Source organism: Salmo salar, chromosome 01, assembly GCF_965601325.2.
Source record: "Salmo salar chromosome 01, fSalSal1, whole genome shotgun sequence".
In the NCBI taxonomy this organism is placed as follows: Eukaryota; Metazoa; Chordata; class Actinopteri; order Salmoniformes; family Salmonidae; genus Salmo; species Salmo salar.
In genome coordinates, this window is record NC_138291.1 from 44,448,362 (window position 1) to 44,462,521 (window position 14,160).

The following is a 14,160-nucleotide window of genomic DNA, read 5'->3' on the forward strand; positions in this document are numbered from 1 at the left end:
ATACCCGTAATATCACCAATCACCTCTTTAGCTCAGACCAACCCCATAGATATTGGTGACCAGTGTCTATCGGTCATCTATCTAATGTATGTTGCCATGTCCTCTACTTAGGGTGAACCAGCTTTTAGGAAAATCAATGAAGAGACGCTCCTAAATGCTGGACGCTTATTAGTCAATATAACTAATTAGCAATATCACCGATATTAGTTGGAGCTCAGAGAATTTAGCCATAGAGATAGCCTATTAGTTTCCAGTAACCACTGTCTATATGTCATCTAATATATGTGGTTAACCAAGTTCTATAAAATCAGTAAGGAGACGCTATAGGACCCCTAGTGATGAAAATATGGGGGAAAAAAGAAAATCATTTATAAGTGGAGTCTAACATGATCACATAGGCCTACTGTACACAGTAGTTAAAGCATCCTTGACCCCCCCCCCCCCCCCATGGTAGTTTTCTGTATTATGTGCTGATTGTGCCTGTTAGAAAGATGCCACTGGTTTGTTACTGTGACGTGGGGCGTTGGCTGTTGTACGATGAGCCAGCCAGCCAACTGCTGTGTTATACTGGGGCATTTCCTCTCTCCTCTCTCCTCTACTACACTCTCCTCCCATCACACTGCCTGCCCAATGTATTCTTGTTGCTAAGCAACAACCATTGCCTTAAATAAACCGACTTCCGACTGAAAATAGTGCCAGAGATATCGAATAGTGCCGGAGTATGTTATAGGGTTCATTGTATTTTATGCTATGTAGTGCTTTATGAATTGCCATATTTACATATTTTAGTAATGTGTCATAATGGTGTGTTGTGTTTCATTGAACATTTTCAGGATTTTGTCAACACAACACGAGACTACATGTCCATGGAATCAGACAGAGAGGCATCATTTAGTGCATACAGACATTCCCTATTCTAGAATTACGCCCGTGCGATTACCTTCTTTCCACGCTTGGTGATTTTGTGACAAGGGGGTTGGTGACAGCTAATCCCTTATAGAACGGCAATAGGAGTGCATGCAGTGCCAATACTCCTTTGGTGGAGGCAGGCTTAACCAGGCACTAGGGCTGTGTCCCAAATGGCACCCCTATTCCCTCTACAGTGCACTACTTTTGACCAGGGCCCATAGGGAACTGTGTAGGGAATAGGATGCATTTGGGAAGCAGCCCTAGATAGTAGGAGGAGGAGGGAAATCACTGCTGGAGAAATAAACAACAATGAAAATGCAAAATCACAATTTTATCAATCTAATGTCAAGTTGGAGGATTATGTGAATGAATGAAATATAGCATATGAATCCAGGTCTGGCCCAAGTCATGTTAAAACAAAACAAGGTTTTCAGGTCAGTCGATTTCCATGTACTAGATACTAGATTTACTACAAATAATGTGACTAGATAATGTGGCTGCCTTTTTGTTGTTCACTGTGCTCCATCCCCTTTAAAAAGCCAAGGCTGTTTTTCATCACCTGCTCCCAGTAGCGCCCACCTCGTGATGCTGATAGCTGGTTGCTAAGCAGGATTTGGTCTACTTCAATTAATTGTTCAAGCTTGTCTCCCTTCTTACCCCAAACAACACACTCACTAAGACACTCAGTCAGTACATATTATTGAGTTAATATTGAGGCCCTGGGTCTGTATTTACAAAAAGAGTCTGTCAGAGTAGGAGTGCTGATCTAGGATCAGGTCCCCTGGCCCAGAGCAACCCCAGGGGTGCTGGGTCAGGGTGGATATAGGGCTTTTTCTTAGGGGGAAGACAGTTTTATTCATCAAAGGGAATGTGCAGGAGGGGTCCACACTAGGGCTGTGGTGGTCATAAAATTTAGTCAGACGTGATTGTCAAGAAAATAACTGTCGGTCTCACGGTAATTGAGCGTTAATTAACACAAACACATTTAGCATCTCCTGGCTTCCACACATAGCCTACAAGCCATTTTAAAAAGTCTAATAAATCCATGTAATATAGCCTACACCTTCACAATAAATCCATAATTTATTTTAGACAGGTCAAAAGAAGCAAGATATGAAGAAAATGTACTCTATTTCAGAAGAAAATAATAGCATACTCGGATACTCTGAGTTGTCCTTATGTTAGGTCCTGATCTGGCTATGCCAAATGGCTGTGGGCTACACTAGTTCATTTAGCAGATAAGATTTGCTTATAATTCTGTGGCATTATTTTACATTATTTTATAGTATGAAGAATACAACTGAACAAAGCTGAATAAAATATAAATATTTTCTCCAAATGATTTGAGGGAGTTCGCACAGTGGCGGTTCTAGACCATTTCTACTGGGGGGGCCAAGCTGGGGCCAGTTGTACTGTTAGAGGGGCCAGTTACATTAGACGTTATTGTTGTCATATCGTTTTGCATGTGGTACAATACTGTTGTGTTCCGCCTAAAGCCGTCCCTCTAGAAAATGTGTGGGTTAAATTAGTGTTCCGCGTTGCCACTGTCTAATAACGGATGTAAAAAATGAACGATGTAAAAATGATTTCATACTCCACATTTAGGGGGGCCACAAGGGGGTCCAAAATTGTTGTCACAGGGGCACTGCCCCCCCCCCCCCCGAACTGCTAGTGAGTGCGCACATGCGGCTATTCTGTGTTCAGCGGTTAACAAAGAAATAGGTATTCCTATATGCTTAATTTAGAGTTATTAATGTAACTTTAGTTGTTCTACAAACGTTGAGCTATATGTTTAGATCTTTAATACATTTTAAGGCTGTATGATGAGACTCTAATGATGATTTGAAAAAAGTATATTGAAAGGCATGAGCTCTGCTTTGTTTTTTTGCGCAGGCTGTACACACTACATCAGTCACTCATTCACAATTTGACAAGCACTTGATAATGCCTCGAATTTCACGGCGGAACCCTAAATAAATCCATGCCTTTAGGGCCTGGAGTGCTGCGTTGTGCTATTATCCCTGAGTGTGCTGCGCAATCCGAAGCGTCTCTCACTCACACGGCTCTCCGTCACATGATCGGGTCTTTCTCACAGGCTACAAGTGAAGACAGACACATCAGGGACGCAACTACGTGCGTCCTTATCCAATTCCAAGGTGCATATTGAACATATTGGAAGAACTGTCCACATTTATCAGCCAACAAGACGGGTAGGCCTAACGAACAGCAAAAGCATGAGCCTATATCTACTATCCCCCATAGTACAAAAGTCGATCTATTCTATTCTGTGCGAGAAATAAATATTCCACATCGTCTGGGACAGTTGTGGGATGCGATAGATCCCAAATTAATACAATCACTAGCATAAAAAAAAAGGTTTTATGCAATGTGGCTGATGCAACAGATCAGAATGTTTACCTCAAAATGTTGATAAACTATTAGGCCATTTCTTCACATTATAAGCGCAGCAATGCGCACATGGTAGTAGGATATAAGCGTGAATATTCCATTAGCGGAAAACACCATTATCAAAAGTGACCGCAAATGCAATTATGCATGTAATGCTTTTATTAAAAAGGTGCATTTTTATGGTGAAAATTATCTTCCCCAAACTTGAAACTCAAGCGCTGCTTATGTATGCCACTTGGGCTCTACACCCCTTGTGAAGCGGATTAATGTGCTTAATTTTAGGCTAATATTGTAACCCATCAGACTATTCTTGATTGAATATTGTCTTTACATATACTAAATAATATACAGTTGAAGTCAGAAGTTTACATACACTTAGGTTGGAGTCATTAAAACTTGTTTTTCAACCACTCCACAAATTTCTTGTTAACAAACTATAGTTTTGGCAAGTCGGTTAGGACATCTACTTTGTGCATAACACAAGTCATTTTTCTAACAATTGTTTACAGACAGATTATCTCACTTATAACTCACTGTATCACAATTCCAGTGGGACAGAAGTTTACATACACTAAGTTGACTGTGCCTTTAAACAGTTTGGAAAATTCCAGAAAATGATGTCATGGCTTTAGAAGCTTCTGATAGGCTAATTTACATAATTTCAGTCAATTGGAGGTGTACCTGTGGATGTATTTCAAGGCCTACCTTAAAATTCAGTGCCTCTTTGCTTGATATCATGGGAAAATCTAAAGTCAGCCAAGACATCAGAAAAAAAAATTGTAGACCTCCACAAGTCTGGTTCATCCTTGTTGTGGGGGTGCTTTGCTGCAGGAGGGACTGGTGCACTTCACAAAATAGATGGCATCATGAGGCAGGAAAAATATGTGGATATATTGAAGCAACATCTCAAGACATCGGTCAGGAAGTTAAAGCTTGGTCGCAAATGGGTCTTCCAAATGGACAATGACCCCAAGCATACTTCCAAAGTTATGGCTTAAGGAGAACAAAGTCATGGTACTGGAGTGGCCATCACAAAGCCCTGACCTCAATCCTATAGAAAATTTGTGGGCAGAACTGAAAAAGCGTGTGTGAGCAAGGAGGCCTACAAACCTGACTCAGTTACACCAGCTCTTTCAGGAGGAATGGGCCAAAATTCACCCAATTTATTGTGGGAAGCTTGTGGAAGGCTACCCAAAATGTTTGACCCATGTTAAACAATTTAAAGGCAATGCTACCAAATACTAATTGAGTGTATGTAAACTTCTGACCCACTGGGAATGTGATGAAAGAAATACAAGCTGAAATAAATCATTCTTTCTACTATTATTCTGACATTTCACATTCTTAAAATAAAGTGGTGATCCTAACTGAACTAAGACAGGGAATTTTTACTGGGATTAAATGTCTGGAATTGTGAAAAACTGAGTTTAACCTCTATGGGACCCCTTCCCGTTCTCATCCCGGTAACGGGATTGCTTGACAAGATAGCAAAAATCGAATAATTTCAATTTCTCAAACAATCAACTATTTTACACCATTTGAAAGATAAACATCTCCTTAATCCAACCACGTTGTCCGATTTCAAAAAGGCTTTACGGCGAAAGCATAAAGTTAGATTATGTTAGGACAGTACAAAGACAAAAAAATTACACACCGCCATTTTCAATGCAAGGACAGGCGTCACCAAAAGCAGAAAACCAGCTAAAATGATGCACTAACCTTTGACAATCTTCATCAGATGACACTCCTAGGACATTATGTTAGACAATACATGCATTTTTTGTTCAATCAAGTTCATATTTATATCCAAAAACAGCATTTTACATTGGCGCGTGACGTTCAGAAAATGTATTTCCCCCAAAACTTCCGGTGAATCAGTACTACAGTTTACAAAAATACTCGTCATAAACGTTGATAAAATATTAAACTGTTATTCAAAGAATTATAGATTAACATCTCCTGAATGCAACCACATTGACAGATTTCAAAATAACTTTACTGGGAAAGCACACTTTGCAATAATCTGAGTAATGTGGTCAGCAATACAGATAGCCGCCATTTTGGAGTCATCTAAATGCATAAATAGCATTAGAAATATTCACTTACCTTTAATAATCTTCATCAGAAGGCACTTCCAGGAATCCCAGGTCCACAACAAATGTTGTTTTGTTCGATAAAGTTCATAATTTATGTCCAAATAACTCCATGTTGTTTGCGCGTTCAGTAAGCTACTCAAAATGTAGGACGCGCGAGGAAAATGTCACGACGAAAAGTAAAAAAAAAAATCTATTTACGTTCGTTCAAACATGTCAAACGTTGTATAGCATCAATCTTTAGGGCCTTTAGAACGTGAAGATTCAGTAATATTCCAACCGGACTCATGCATTGTCTTGAAAAACGTTTTGGAACAGAGCTACCTCTCGCGTGAATGCGCGCCAATGAACTGACATCCTTCCCTGGGTTACCAACTTCCCAGCCTTCTCATTCGGTCTCTGTTCATCATAGACGCCTCAAACAACTTTCTAAAGACTGTTGACATCTAGTGGAAGCCTTAGGAAGTGCAAAATTAATCCTGAATCACTGTGTGTTCGATTGGCAATGACTTGAAAAACCTACAGGCACCAGATTTTTCATTTCCTGGTTGTATTTTTCTCAGGTTTTTGCCTGCCATATGAGTTCTGTTATACTCACAGACACCATTGAAACAGTTTTAGAAACTTCAGAGTGGTTTCTATCCAAATCTACTAATAATATGCATATTCTAGTTTCTGGGCCAGAGTAGTAACCTGTTTAAATTGGGTACGTTTTTTCATCCGGCCGTGAAAATACTGCCCCCTAGCCCAGACAGGTTAAATGTATTTGGCTAAGGTGTATGTAAACTTCCGACTTCAACTATATGGTGACATTTGTTTTGATTTAGAATGGACCATTATCATACACCTGTCTCGAAACAGGGACAGTGGGAAAAAATACATAGCATTAAATAGCGAATGGAGCAAATGGAGCGAATGGAGCATTAAATAGCGAATTAAATACATTAAATAGCTTTTCCCTGTGGTTTATTTTCATGCCAGCCAGGTAGGCTATACTCCTATTGTAAATATAAGCAATGTGCTTAAAATTAGGAAAGTTGAGAAATAAATATAGTAGGCCTAGCCTATAGAAAGCTGATGGGACCCTCCTCTTTTTAGTAGAGGCCATCAATCTGTTTTCTCCCAATTGCATAGCCTATAAAAATGTTGAGCAACATGAGATCACTGATTAGATTTTCAAATATATTTGAATTGATGTCAGAGTGATTAGAGGGACAATAGAGTGCTGAGTACCAGGCAGTTAGCAAGTTTGGTAGGCTACTAACGACCATCAGCAGCATCAGAGTTTGGAGAAGCCTAATTACCGTGACTAAACGGTCATGTGGAATTTGAATGCCTTCGTGATCACCAGTGTGGCGGTAATACGGTCACCGCAACAGTCCTAGTCCACACACACACACACACACACACACACACACACACACACACACACACACACACTCCCACAGTGTCTTTGTAACAGTGTCATTAGGGAATGTATCTCAGTGAGGTCAGGCTCTGTGGTAGTAGCTATAGCTATAGCTCTCACTTCACCCAGACTCAAAGGGACATGTCATTCAAATCCCATCTGTCCCATTGTCTCTCTTTATCCCAAAGAGGCACAGGATAGAGACCTATTGAGAGAGAGAGTCCCTAAACTGTTCAAGAGTTGTAATGTATACTGCATACTGGACAGGGTTGAGGTCAATTCCATTTCAATTCCAGTCAATTCGGACAGTAAACTACATTCCAAATCCACATTTTTGTCGTTACAAAACAATTAAGTGAATTGGAATTGGAATTAGAACTTCAGTGTACTTCCTGAATTGACTGGAATTGAAATGGAATTGACCCCAACCCTGTACAGTATACAGTTACACTACAATTAGAATCACATTACACATTCATACTGCCTCTCAACCCTATGGGTGATGTTTACTATGCATTTCGTTTTAACTGTGAACTTGTGATTCTAATCTGTTAATGTGCGTTTGTTAAGAGTTGGAATATATACTGTTTACATAAGAGCTAATCAGTCAATTCAGGGTACAATTTTAGGGTCAAAGTAGACACATTCAATAAGCTAGTTGATAGTAGTCAGATAGCTAGTTGAATGATGTCACATTTTTTGTATGGTTGGTTTGTGATTCTACCTGACGCTACTGTGATTCTATCTGATTCTACCTGATTCTACTGTGATTTAATCTGATTCTATCTGATTTTACTGTGATTCTATTTGATTTTACTGTGATTCTATGTGATTCTACTGTAATTCTATCTGAGTATACCTGACTCTTCTGTGATTCTACTGTAATTCTATCTGATTTTACTGTGATTCTATGTGATTCTACTGTAATTCTATCTGAGTATACCTGACTCTTCTGTGATTCTATCTGATTCTACTGTAATTGTATTTGATTTTACTGTGATTCTATGTGATTCTACTGTAATTATATCTGATTATACCTGACTCTTCTGTGATTCTACTGAAATTCTATTTGATTCTGCAATTCTTCCTGATTCTACTGTAATTTTATTTGATTCTACTATGATTCTACCTGATTCTACTGTGATTCAACCTGATTCTTCATATGAGGTTGAAAATATTGTGTTGTGTGTTGTTGTTTGACAGAGTGAGAGAGATAGTATTGTGTTGTTGTTTGACAGAGTGAGAGCACGATACTGGACAAGGAGCTGGCACCAGAGGAGAAGCCAGCTAAAAGCAACACCAGCTATAAAGTGGTCAGGCCTGCTGGGAGGAAACGCAAGCAGATACCTGTGAGTAGATCATTTGTAATAATATCCTTATTGTGCTTTTCCATTTTTTTCATAACCATCAGTGGAGAAGCAAGAAACGCTGTCGTGCGGACCTGAAGACTACACGCGTTGTAGGTTTATTGTAAAACGAGCTAAATTTACAATTCGGTTATTAAAATGATCCCAGATATGTTTGTAAACAACATTTCAAGTATCACGTTCATATGCCATATGTCATAGGTCCTATAACATATAATATGTGTTTACAGTCATTGCAAAGGGATCTCTTACGAAACTCCATCACGCAAAGTGACATTGTGCCTCAGTGTTTTCACAGCTGTGAGATGCTTGGATAGCAGTCGTAGGGGAAAACACTGTGCCAGAGAATAGGGTTGGGCATTTGAAAGGATTTCACAATTCGAATAATATCATTACATTATTTCAGATATCAGGATAGTGAAAAAAACATGTTTTTCTGTAACTTTGTTTAAACTTGGAAACTTGTTTGCTGCTCACCCTGTGCAACTCGGCAGCAGGGCGGGGGATGGGCAGGGGTCGGTGTGGCGGACTATACCCCGCACCATGGTGAAGGAAGTTTCTGATGAGACCAGGCTTTGTGGAATTTAGCTCTGACTACATCGATTTGCCCAAGGTCAATACTTTAAAATAAATATATATATATATGAAATGACCACCTAGTACCTATGTTTGTCCTCTGTAGTTGCGTGCCTCTCTTTGTTTGCTGAAATCCATACTTTTTTCTATAAACATTAATCAAACACCATCACCGACTGTTTCCTTATTGAGATTCAATGGGCACATGCGCATTTGTGCTGAGTTGCCATCTTAGACCAACAGCAATCAGCCAGCAATCGGTGGTTAATTTTGATGAACGTTTATTGAACAGTCTGAATTTTCGGCAAACAACTACAGAGGACAAACAGGTGCAAGGTGGGCGTTTCGAAATTATTATTTTTTGAAGTATTGACCTTGGGCAAATCGATGTTGTCAAAGATAGATTCTACAAAGCCAGCCACGGTGCTGGTGAAGTTCATCATAAACGGACCCTGGTTCGATCACAACCGGCCGTGATTGGGAGTCCCATAGGGCGGCGCACAATTGGCCCAGCGTCGTCCGGGTTAGGGTTTGGCCGGGATAGACCGTCATTGTAAATAAGTGAAATAAAGGTTAAAAAATAAAATACAAATTCAGTATATGTGGCCAAGATTGATTTAAGCATAATTGTGTTATACTTGGTGTTGTGATAGTTAACACCATGATTGGGCTGAGTGTCCTGACATTCCATGTCTGTCTTGTCTATGACCTCTGTGACCTTTGGCAGGGGGCCAGTTGTAGATCACTGGGTTGTGTTTCGTAACACCCTTGTGCTGACAGAAAGTGTAATGTTACATTTCTCACACACACTGTCTCTCACTCTCTCTCTCACTCTTTCTCTCTTCCTTACACTACGTGTTGTGGTAAAATGCTATCCCTTTTTCAAATGTCAGTGAGAAATCAGTGGAATTTGATTTCAGAACACTTTTCTGAAAATAGCTCGACAAATAGCAGTGGACATGTTTTTGTTCTACTCTGCATCGCAGTATAATTAAGATTGGTTGCTCTAAGGAGAATAAGGAAGCAGTCATTAGTCATTAATAAGCAGTCATTAGTCTGATATAATAAAAACATTTTTCACAACATCTTCCATTTGATGTTGTACAATCCAAAGTCTCAGATCTCATGTATTATTGTATTTTTATTGGTTTATTCAGATCCCCATTAGCTTTTTCCGAAGCAGCAGCTATTCTTCCTGGGGTCCACACAAAAACATAAAACACGACAAGTAACAAAACACTGATAGACAGGAACAGTCACACAAATGTAAAATACAGCGACATACAAATGTAACTATAAAATAATGTGTGTGGAGCTTGTGGGGCCTGTCACTTCGCGGCTGAGCCGTTGTTGCTCCTAGATGTTTCCACTTCACAGTAACAGCACTCACAGTTGACTGGGGTAGCTATAGCAGGGCAGAAATTAGACGAACTGACTTGTTGGAAAGGTGGCATCCTATGACGGTGCCACGTTGAAAGTTACTGAGCTCTTCAGTATCGCCATTCTACTGCCAATGTTTGTCTATGGGGATTGCATGGCTGTGTTCTCAATTTTATATACCTGTCAGCAACGGGTGTGGCTGAAATAGCCGAATCCACTAATTTGAAGGGGTGTCCACATACGTTTCTATATACACTACCGATCATATGTTGGGGTCACATAGAAATGTCCTTGTTTTTGAAAGAAAAGCAAATGTTTTGTCCATTAAAATAACATCAAATTGATCAGAAATACAGTGTAGACATTGTTAATGTTGTAAATGACTTTTGTTGCTGGAAACGGCTGATTTTAATGGAATATCTACATAGGCGTACAAAGGCACATTATCAGCAACCATCACTCCTGTGTTCCAATGGCACGTTGTGTTAGCTAATCCAAGTTTATCATTTTAAAAGACTAATTGATCATTAGAAAACCCTTTTGCAATGATGTTAGCACAGCTGAAAACTGTTGTCTGATTACAGAAGCAATAAAACTGCCCTTCTTTAGACTAGTTGAGTATCTGGAGCATCAGCATTTGTGGGTTCGATTACAGGCTCAAAATGGCCAGAAACAAAGAACTTTCTTCTGAAACTCGTCAGTTTATTCTTGTTCTGAGAAATGAAGGCTATTCCATGAGAGAAATTTGACCCAAGTTAAACAATTTAAAGGCAACGCTACCAAATACTAATTGAGTGTATGTAAACTTCTGACCCACTGGGAATGTGATGAAAGAAATAAATGCTGAAATAAATCATTCTTTCTACTATTATTCTGACATTTCACATTCTTAAAATAAAGTGGTGATCCTAATTGACCTAGACAGGGAATTTTTACTCTGATTAAATGTCAGGAATTGTGAAACACTGAGTTTAAATGTATTTGGCTAAGGTGTACAGTGGGGGAAAAAAGTATTTAGTCAACCACCAATTGTGCAAGTTCTCCCACTTAAAAAGATGAGAGAGGCCTGTAATTTTCATCATAGGTACACGTCAACTATGACAGACAAAATGAGAAAAGAAATCCAGAAAATCACATTGTAGGATTTTTTATGAATTTATTTGCAAATTATGGTGGAAAATAAGTATTTGGTCACCTACAAATAAGCAAGATTTCTGGCTCTCACAGACCTGTAACTTCTACTTTAAGAGGCTCCTCTGTCCTCCACTCGTTACCTGTATTAATGGCACCTGTTTGAACTTGTTATCAGTATAAAAGACACCTGTCCACAACCTCAAACAGTCACACTCCAAACTCCACTATGGCCAAGACCAAAGAGCTGTCAAAGGACACCAGAAACAAAATTGTAGACCTGCACCAGGCTGGGAAGACTGAATCTGCAATAGGTAAGCAGCTTGGTTTGAAGAAATAAACTGTGGGAGCAATTATTAGGAAATGGAAGACATACAAGACCACTGATATTCTCCCTCGATCTGGGGCTCCACGCAAGATCTCACCCCGTGGGGTCAAAATGATCACAAGAACAGTGAGCAAAAATCCCAGAACCACACAGGGGGACCTAGTGAATGACCTGCAGAGAGCTGGGACCAAAGTAACAAAGCCTACCATCAGTAACACACTACGCGGCCAGGGACTCAAATCCTGCAGTGCCAGACGTGTCCCCCTGCTTAAGCCAGTACATGTCCAGGCCCGTCTGAAGTTTGCTAGAGAGCATTTGGATGATCCAGAAGAGGATTGGGAGAATGTCAGATGAAACCAAAATAGAACTTTTTGGTAAAAACTCAACTCGTCGTGTTTGGAGGACAAAGAATGCTGAGTTGCATCCAAAGAACACCATACCTACTGTGAAGCATGGGGGTGGAAACATCATGCTTTGGGGCTGTTTTTCTGAAAAGGGACCAGGACGACTGATCCGTGTAAAGGAAAGAATGAATGGGGCCATGTATCGTGAGATTTTGAGTGAAAACCTCCTTCCATCAGCAAGGTCATTGAAGATGAAACATGGCTGGGTCTTTCAGCATGACAATGATCCCAAACACACCGCCCGGGCAACGAAGGAGTGGCTTCGTTAGAAGCATTTCAAGGTCCTGGAGTGGCCTAGCCAGTCTCCAGATCTCAACCCCATAGAAAATCTTTGGAGGGAGTTGAAAGTCCGTGTTGCCCAGCGACAGACCCAAAACATCACTGCTCTAGAGGAGATCTGCATGGAGGAATGGGCCAAAATACCAGCAACAGTGTGTGAAAACCTTGTGAAGACTTATAGAAAACGTTTGACCTGTGTCATTGCCAGCAAAGGGTATATAACAAAGTATTGAGATAAACTTTTGTAATTGACCAAATACTTATTTTCCACCATAATTTGCTAATAAATTCATAAAAAATCCTACAATGTGATTTTCTGGATTTTTTTTCCCTCATTTTGTCTGTCATAGTTGAAGTGTACCTATGATGAAAATTACAGGCCTCTATCGTCTTTTTAAGTGGGAGAACTTGCACAATTGGTGGCTGACTAAATACTTTTTTCCCCCACTGTATGTAAACTTCTGACTTCATCTGTAGCTGACGGGTTTTAAGATTTTTTGGCAGGATAGAACAGCAGCCTCTGGTAAGACAAGGGGCGACAGCCTATGTATATATGTAAACAACAGCTGGTGCACGAAATCTAAGGAAGTCTTGAGGTTTTGCTTGCCTAAGGTAGAGTATTTCATAATCAGCTGTAGACCACACTATTTACCAAGAGAGTTTACATCTATATTTTTCATAGCTGTCTATATACCACCGCAGACTGATGCTGGCACTAAGACCACATTCAATGATCTGTATACGGCCATAAGGAAAACGCTCATCCAGAGGCAGCGCTCCTAGTGGCCGGGGACTTTAATGCAGGGAAACTCAAATCCGTTTTACCTAATCTCTACCAGCATACCAGCCTGCTTACAAGCAAAAACTAAAGCAGGAAGCACCAGTGACTCGGTCAATTAGAAAGTGGTCAGATGAAGCAGATGCTAAGCTACAGGACTGTTTTGCTTAGCACAGACTGGAATATGTTCCGGGATTCTTCCGATGGCATTGAGGAGTATACCACATCAGTCATTGGCTTCATCAATAAGTGCATCGATGACTTTGTCCCCACAGTGAACATACGTACATACCCCAACCAGAAGCCATGGATTACAGGCAACATCCGTACTGAGCTAAAGGGTAGAGCTGCCGCTTTCAATGAGCGGCACTCTAACACGGAAGCTTATAAGAAATCCTGCTATACCCTCCGACGAACCATAAAACAGGCAAAGCGTCAATACAGGACTAAGATTGAATCGTACTATACCGGCTCCGACGCTCTTCGGATGTGGCAGGGCTTGCAAACTATTACAGACTATAAAGGGAAGCACAGCCACGAGCTGCCCAGTGACACAAACCTACCAGACGAGCTAAATGACTTCTATGCTCGCTTTCGAGGCAAGTAACACTGAAACATGCATGAGAGCACCAGCTGTTCCGGACGACTGTGTGATCACGCTCTCCGTAGCCGTTGTAAGACCTTTAAACAGGTCAACATTCACAAGGCCGCAGGGCCAGACGGATTACCAGGACCTGTACTGACCAACTGGCAAGTGTCTTCACTAACATTTTCAACCAGTCTCTGACCGAGTCTGTAAAACCTACATGCTTCAAACAGGCCACCATAGTCCCTGTGCCCAAGAACCCAAAGGCAACCTGTCTAAATGACTACAGACCCGTAGCACTCACGTCCGTAGCCATTAAGTGCTTTGAAAGGCTGGTCATGGCTCACATCAACATCATTATCCCAGAAACCCTAGACCCACTATAATTTGCATACCGCCCCAACAGATCCACAGTCGATGCAATCTCTATTGCACTCAACACTGCCCTTTCCCACCTGGACAAAAGGAACACCTATGTGAGAATGCTATTCATTGACTACAGCTCAGCGTTC

The 14,160-nt window shown here is 40.5% G+C and overlaps 1 protein-coding gene across 4 annotated transcripts in view; it reads left to right on the top strand.

Moving 5' to 3' along the window:
* LOC106603656 (DNA (cytosine-5)-methyltransferase 3A) overlaps positions 1 to 14,160 on the top strand; it is a 77,756-nt gene that overhangs the window by 2,507 nt on the left and 61,089 nt on the right. For all 4 annotated transcript variants that reach the window (XM_014197582.3, XM_014197592.3, XM_014197601.3 and 1 more), the window contains exon 3: positions 8,058 to 8,168. In XM_014197582.3, the coding sequence (XP_014053057.2) occupies positions 8,058 to 8,168 (111 nt within the window). The remainder of the gene's footprint in view (positions 1 to 8,057; positions 8,169 to 14,160) is intronic.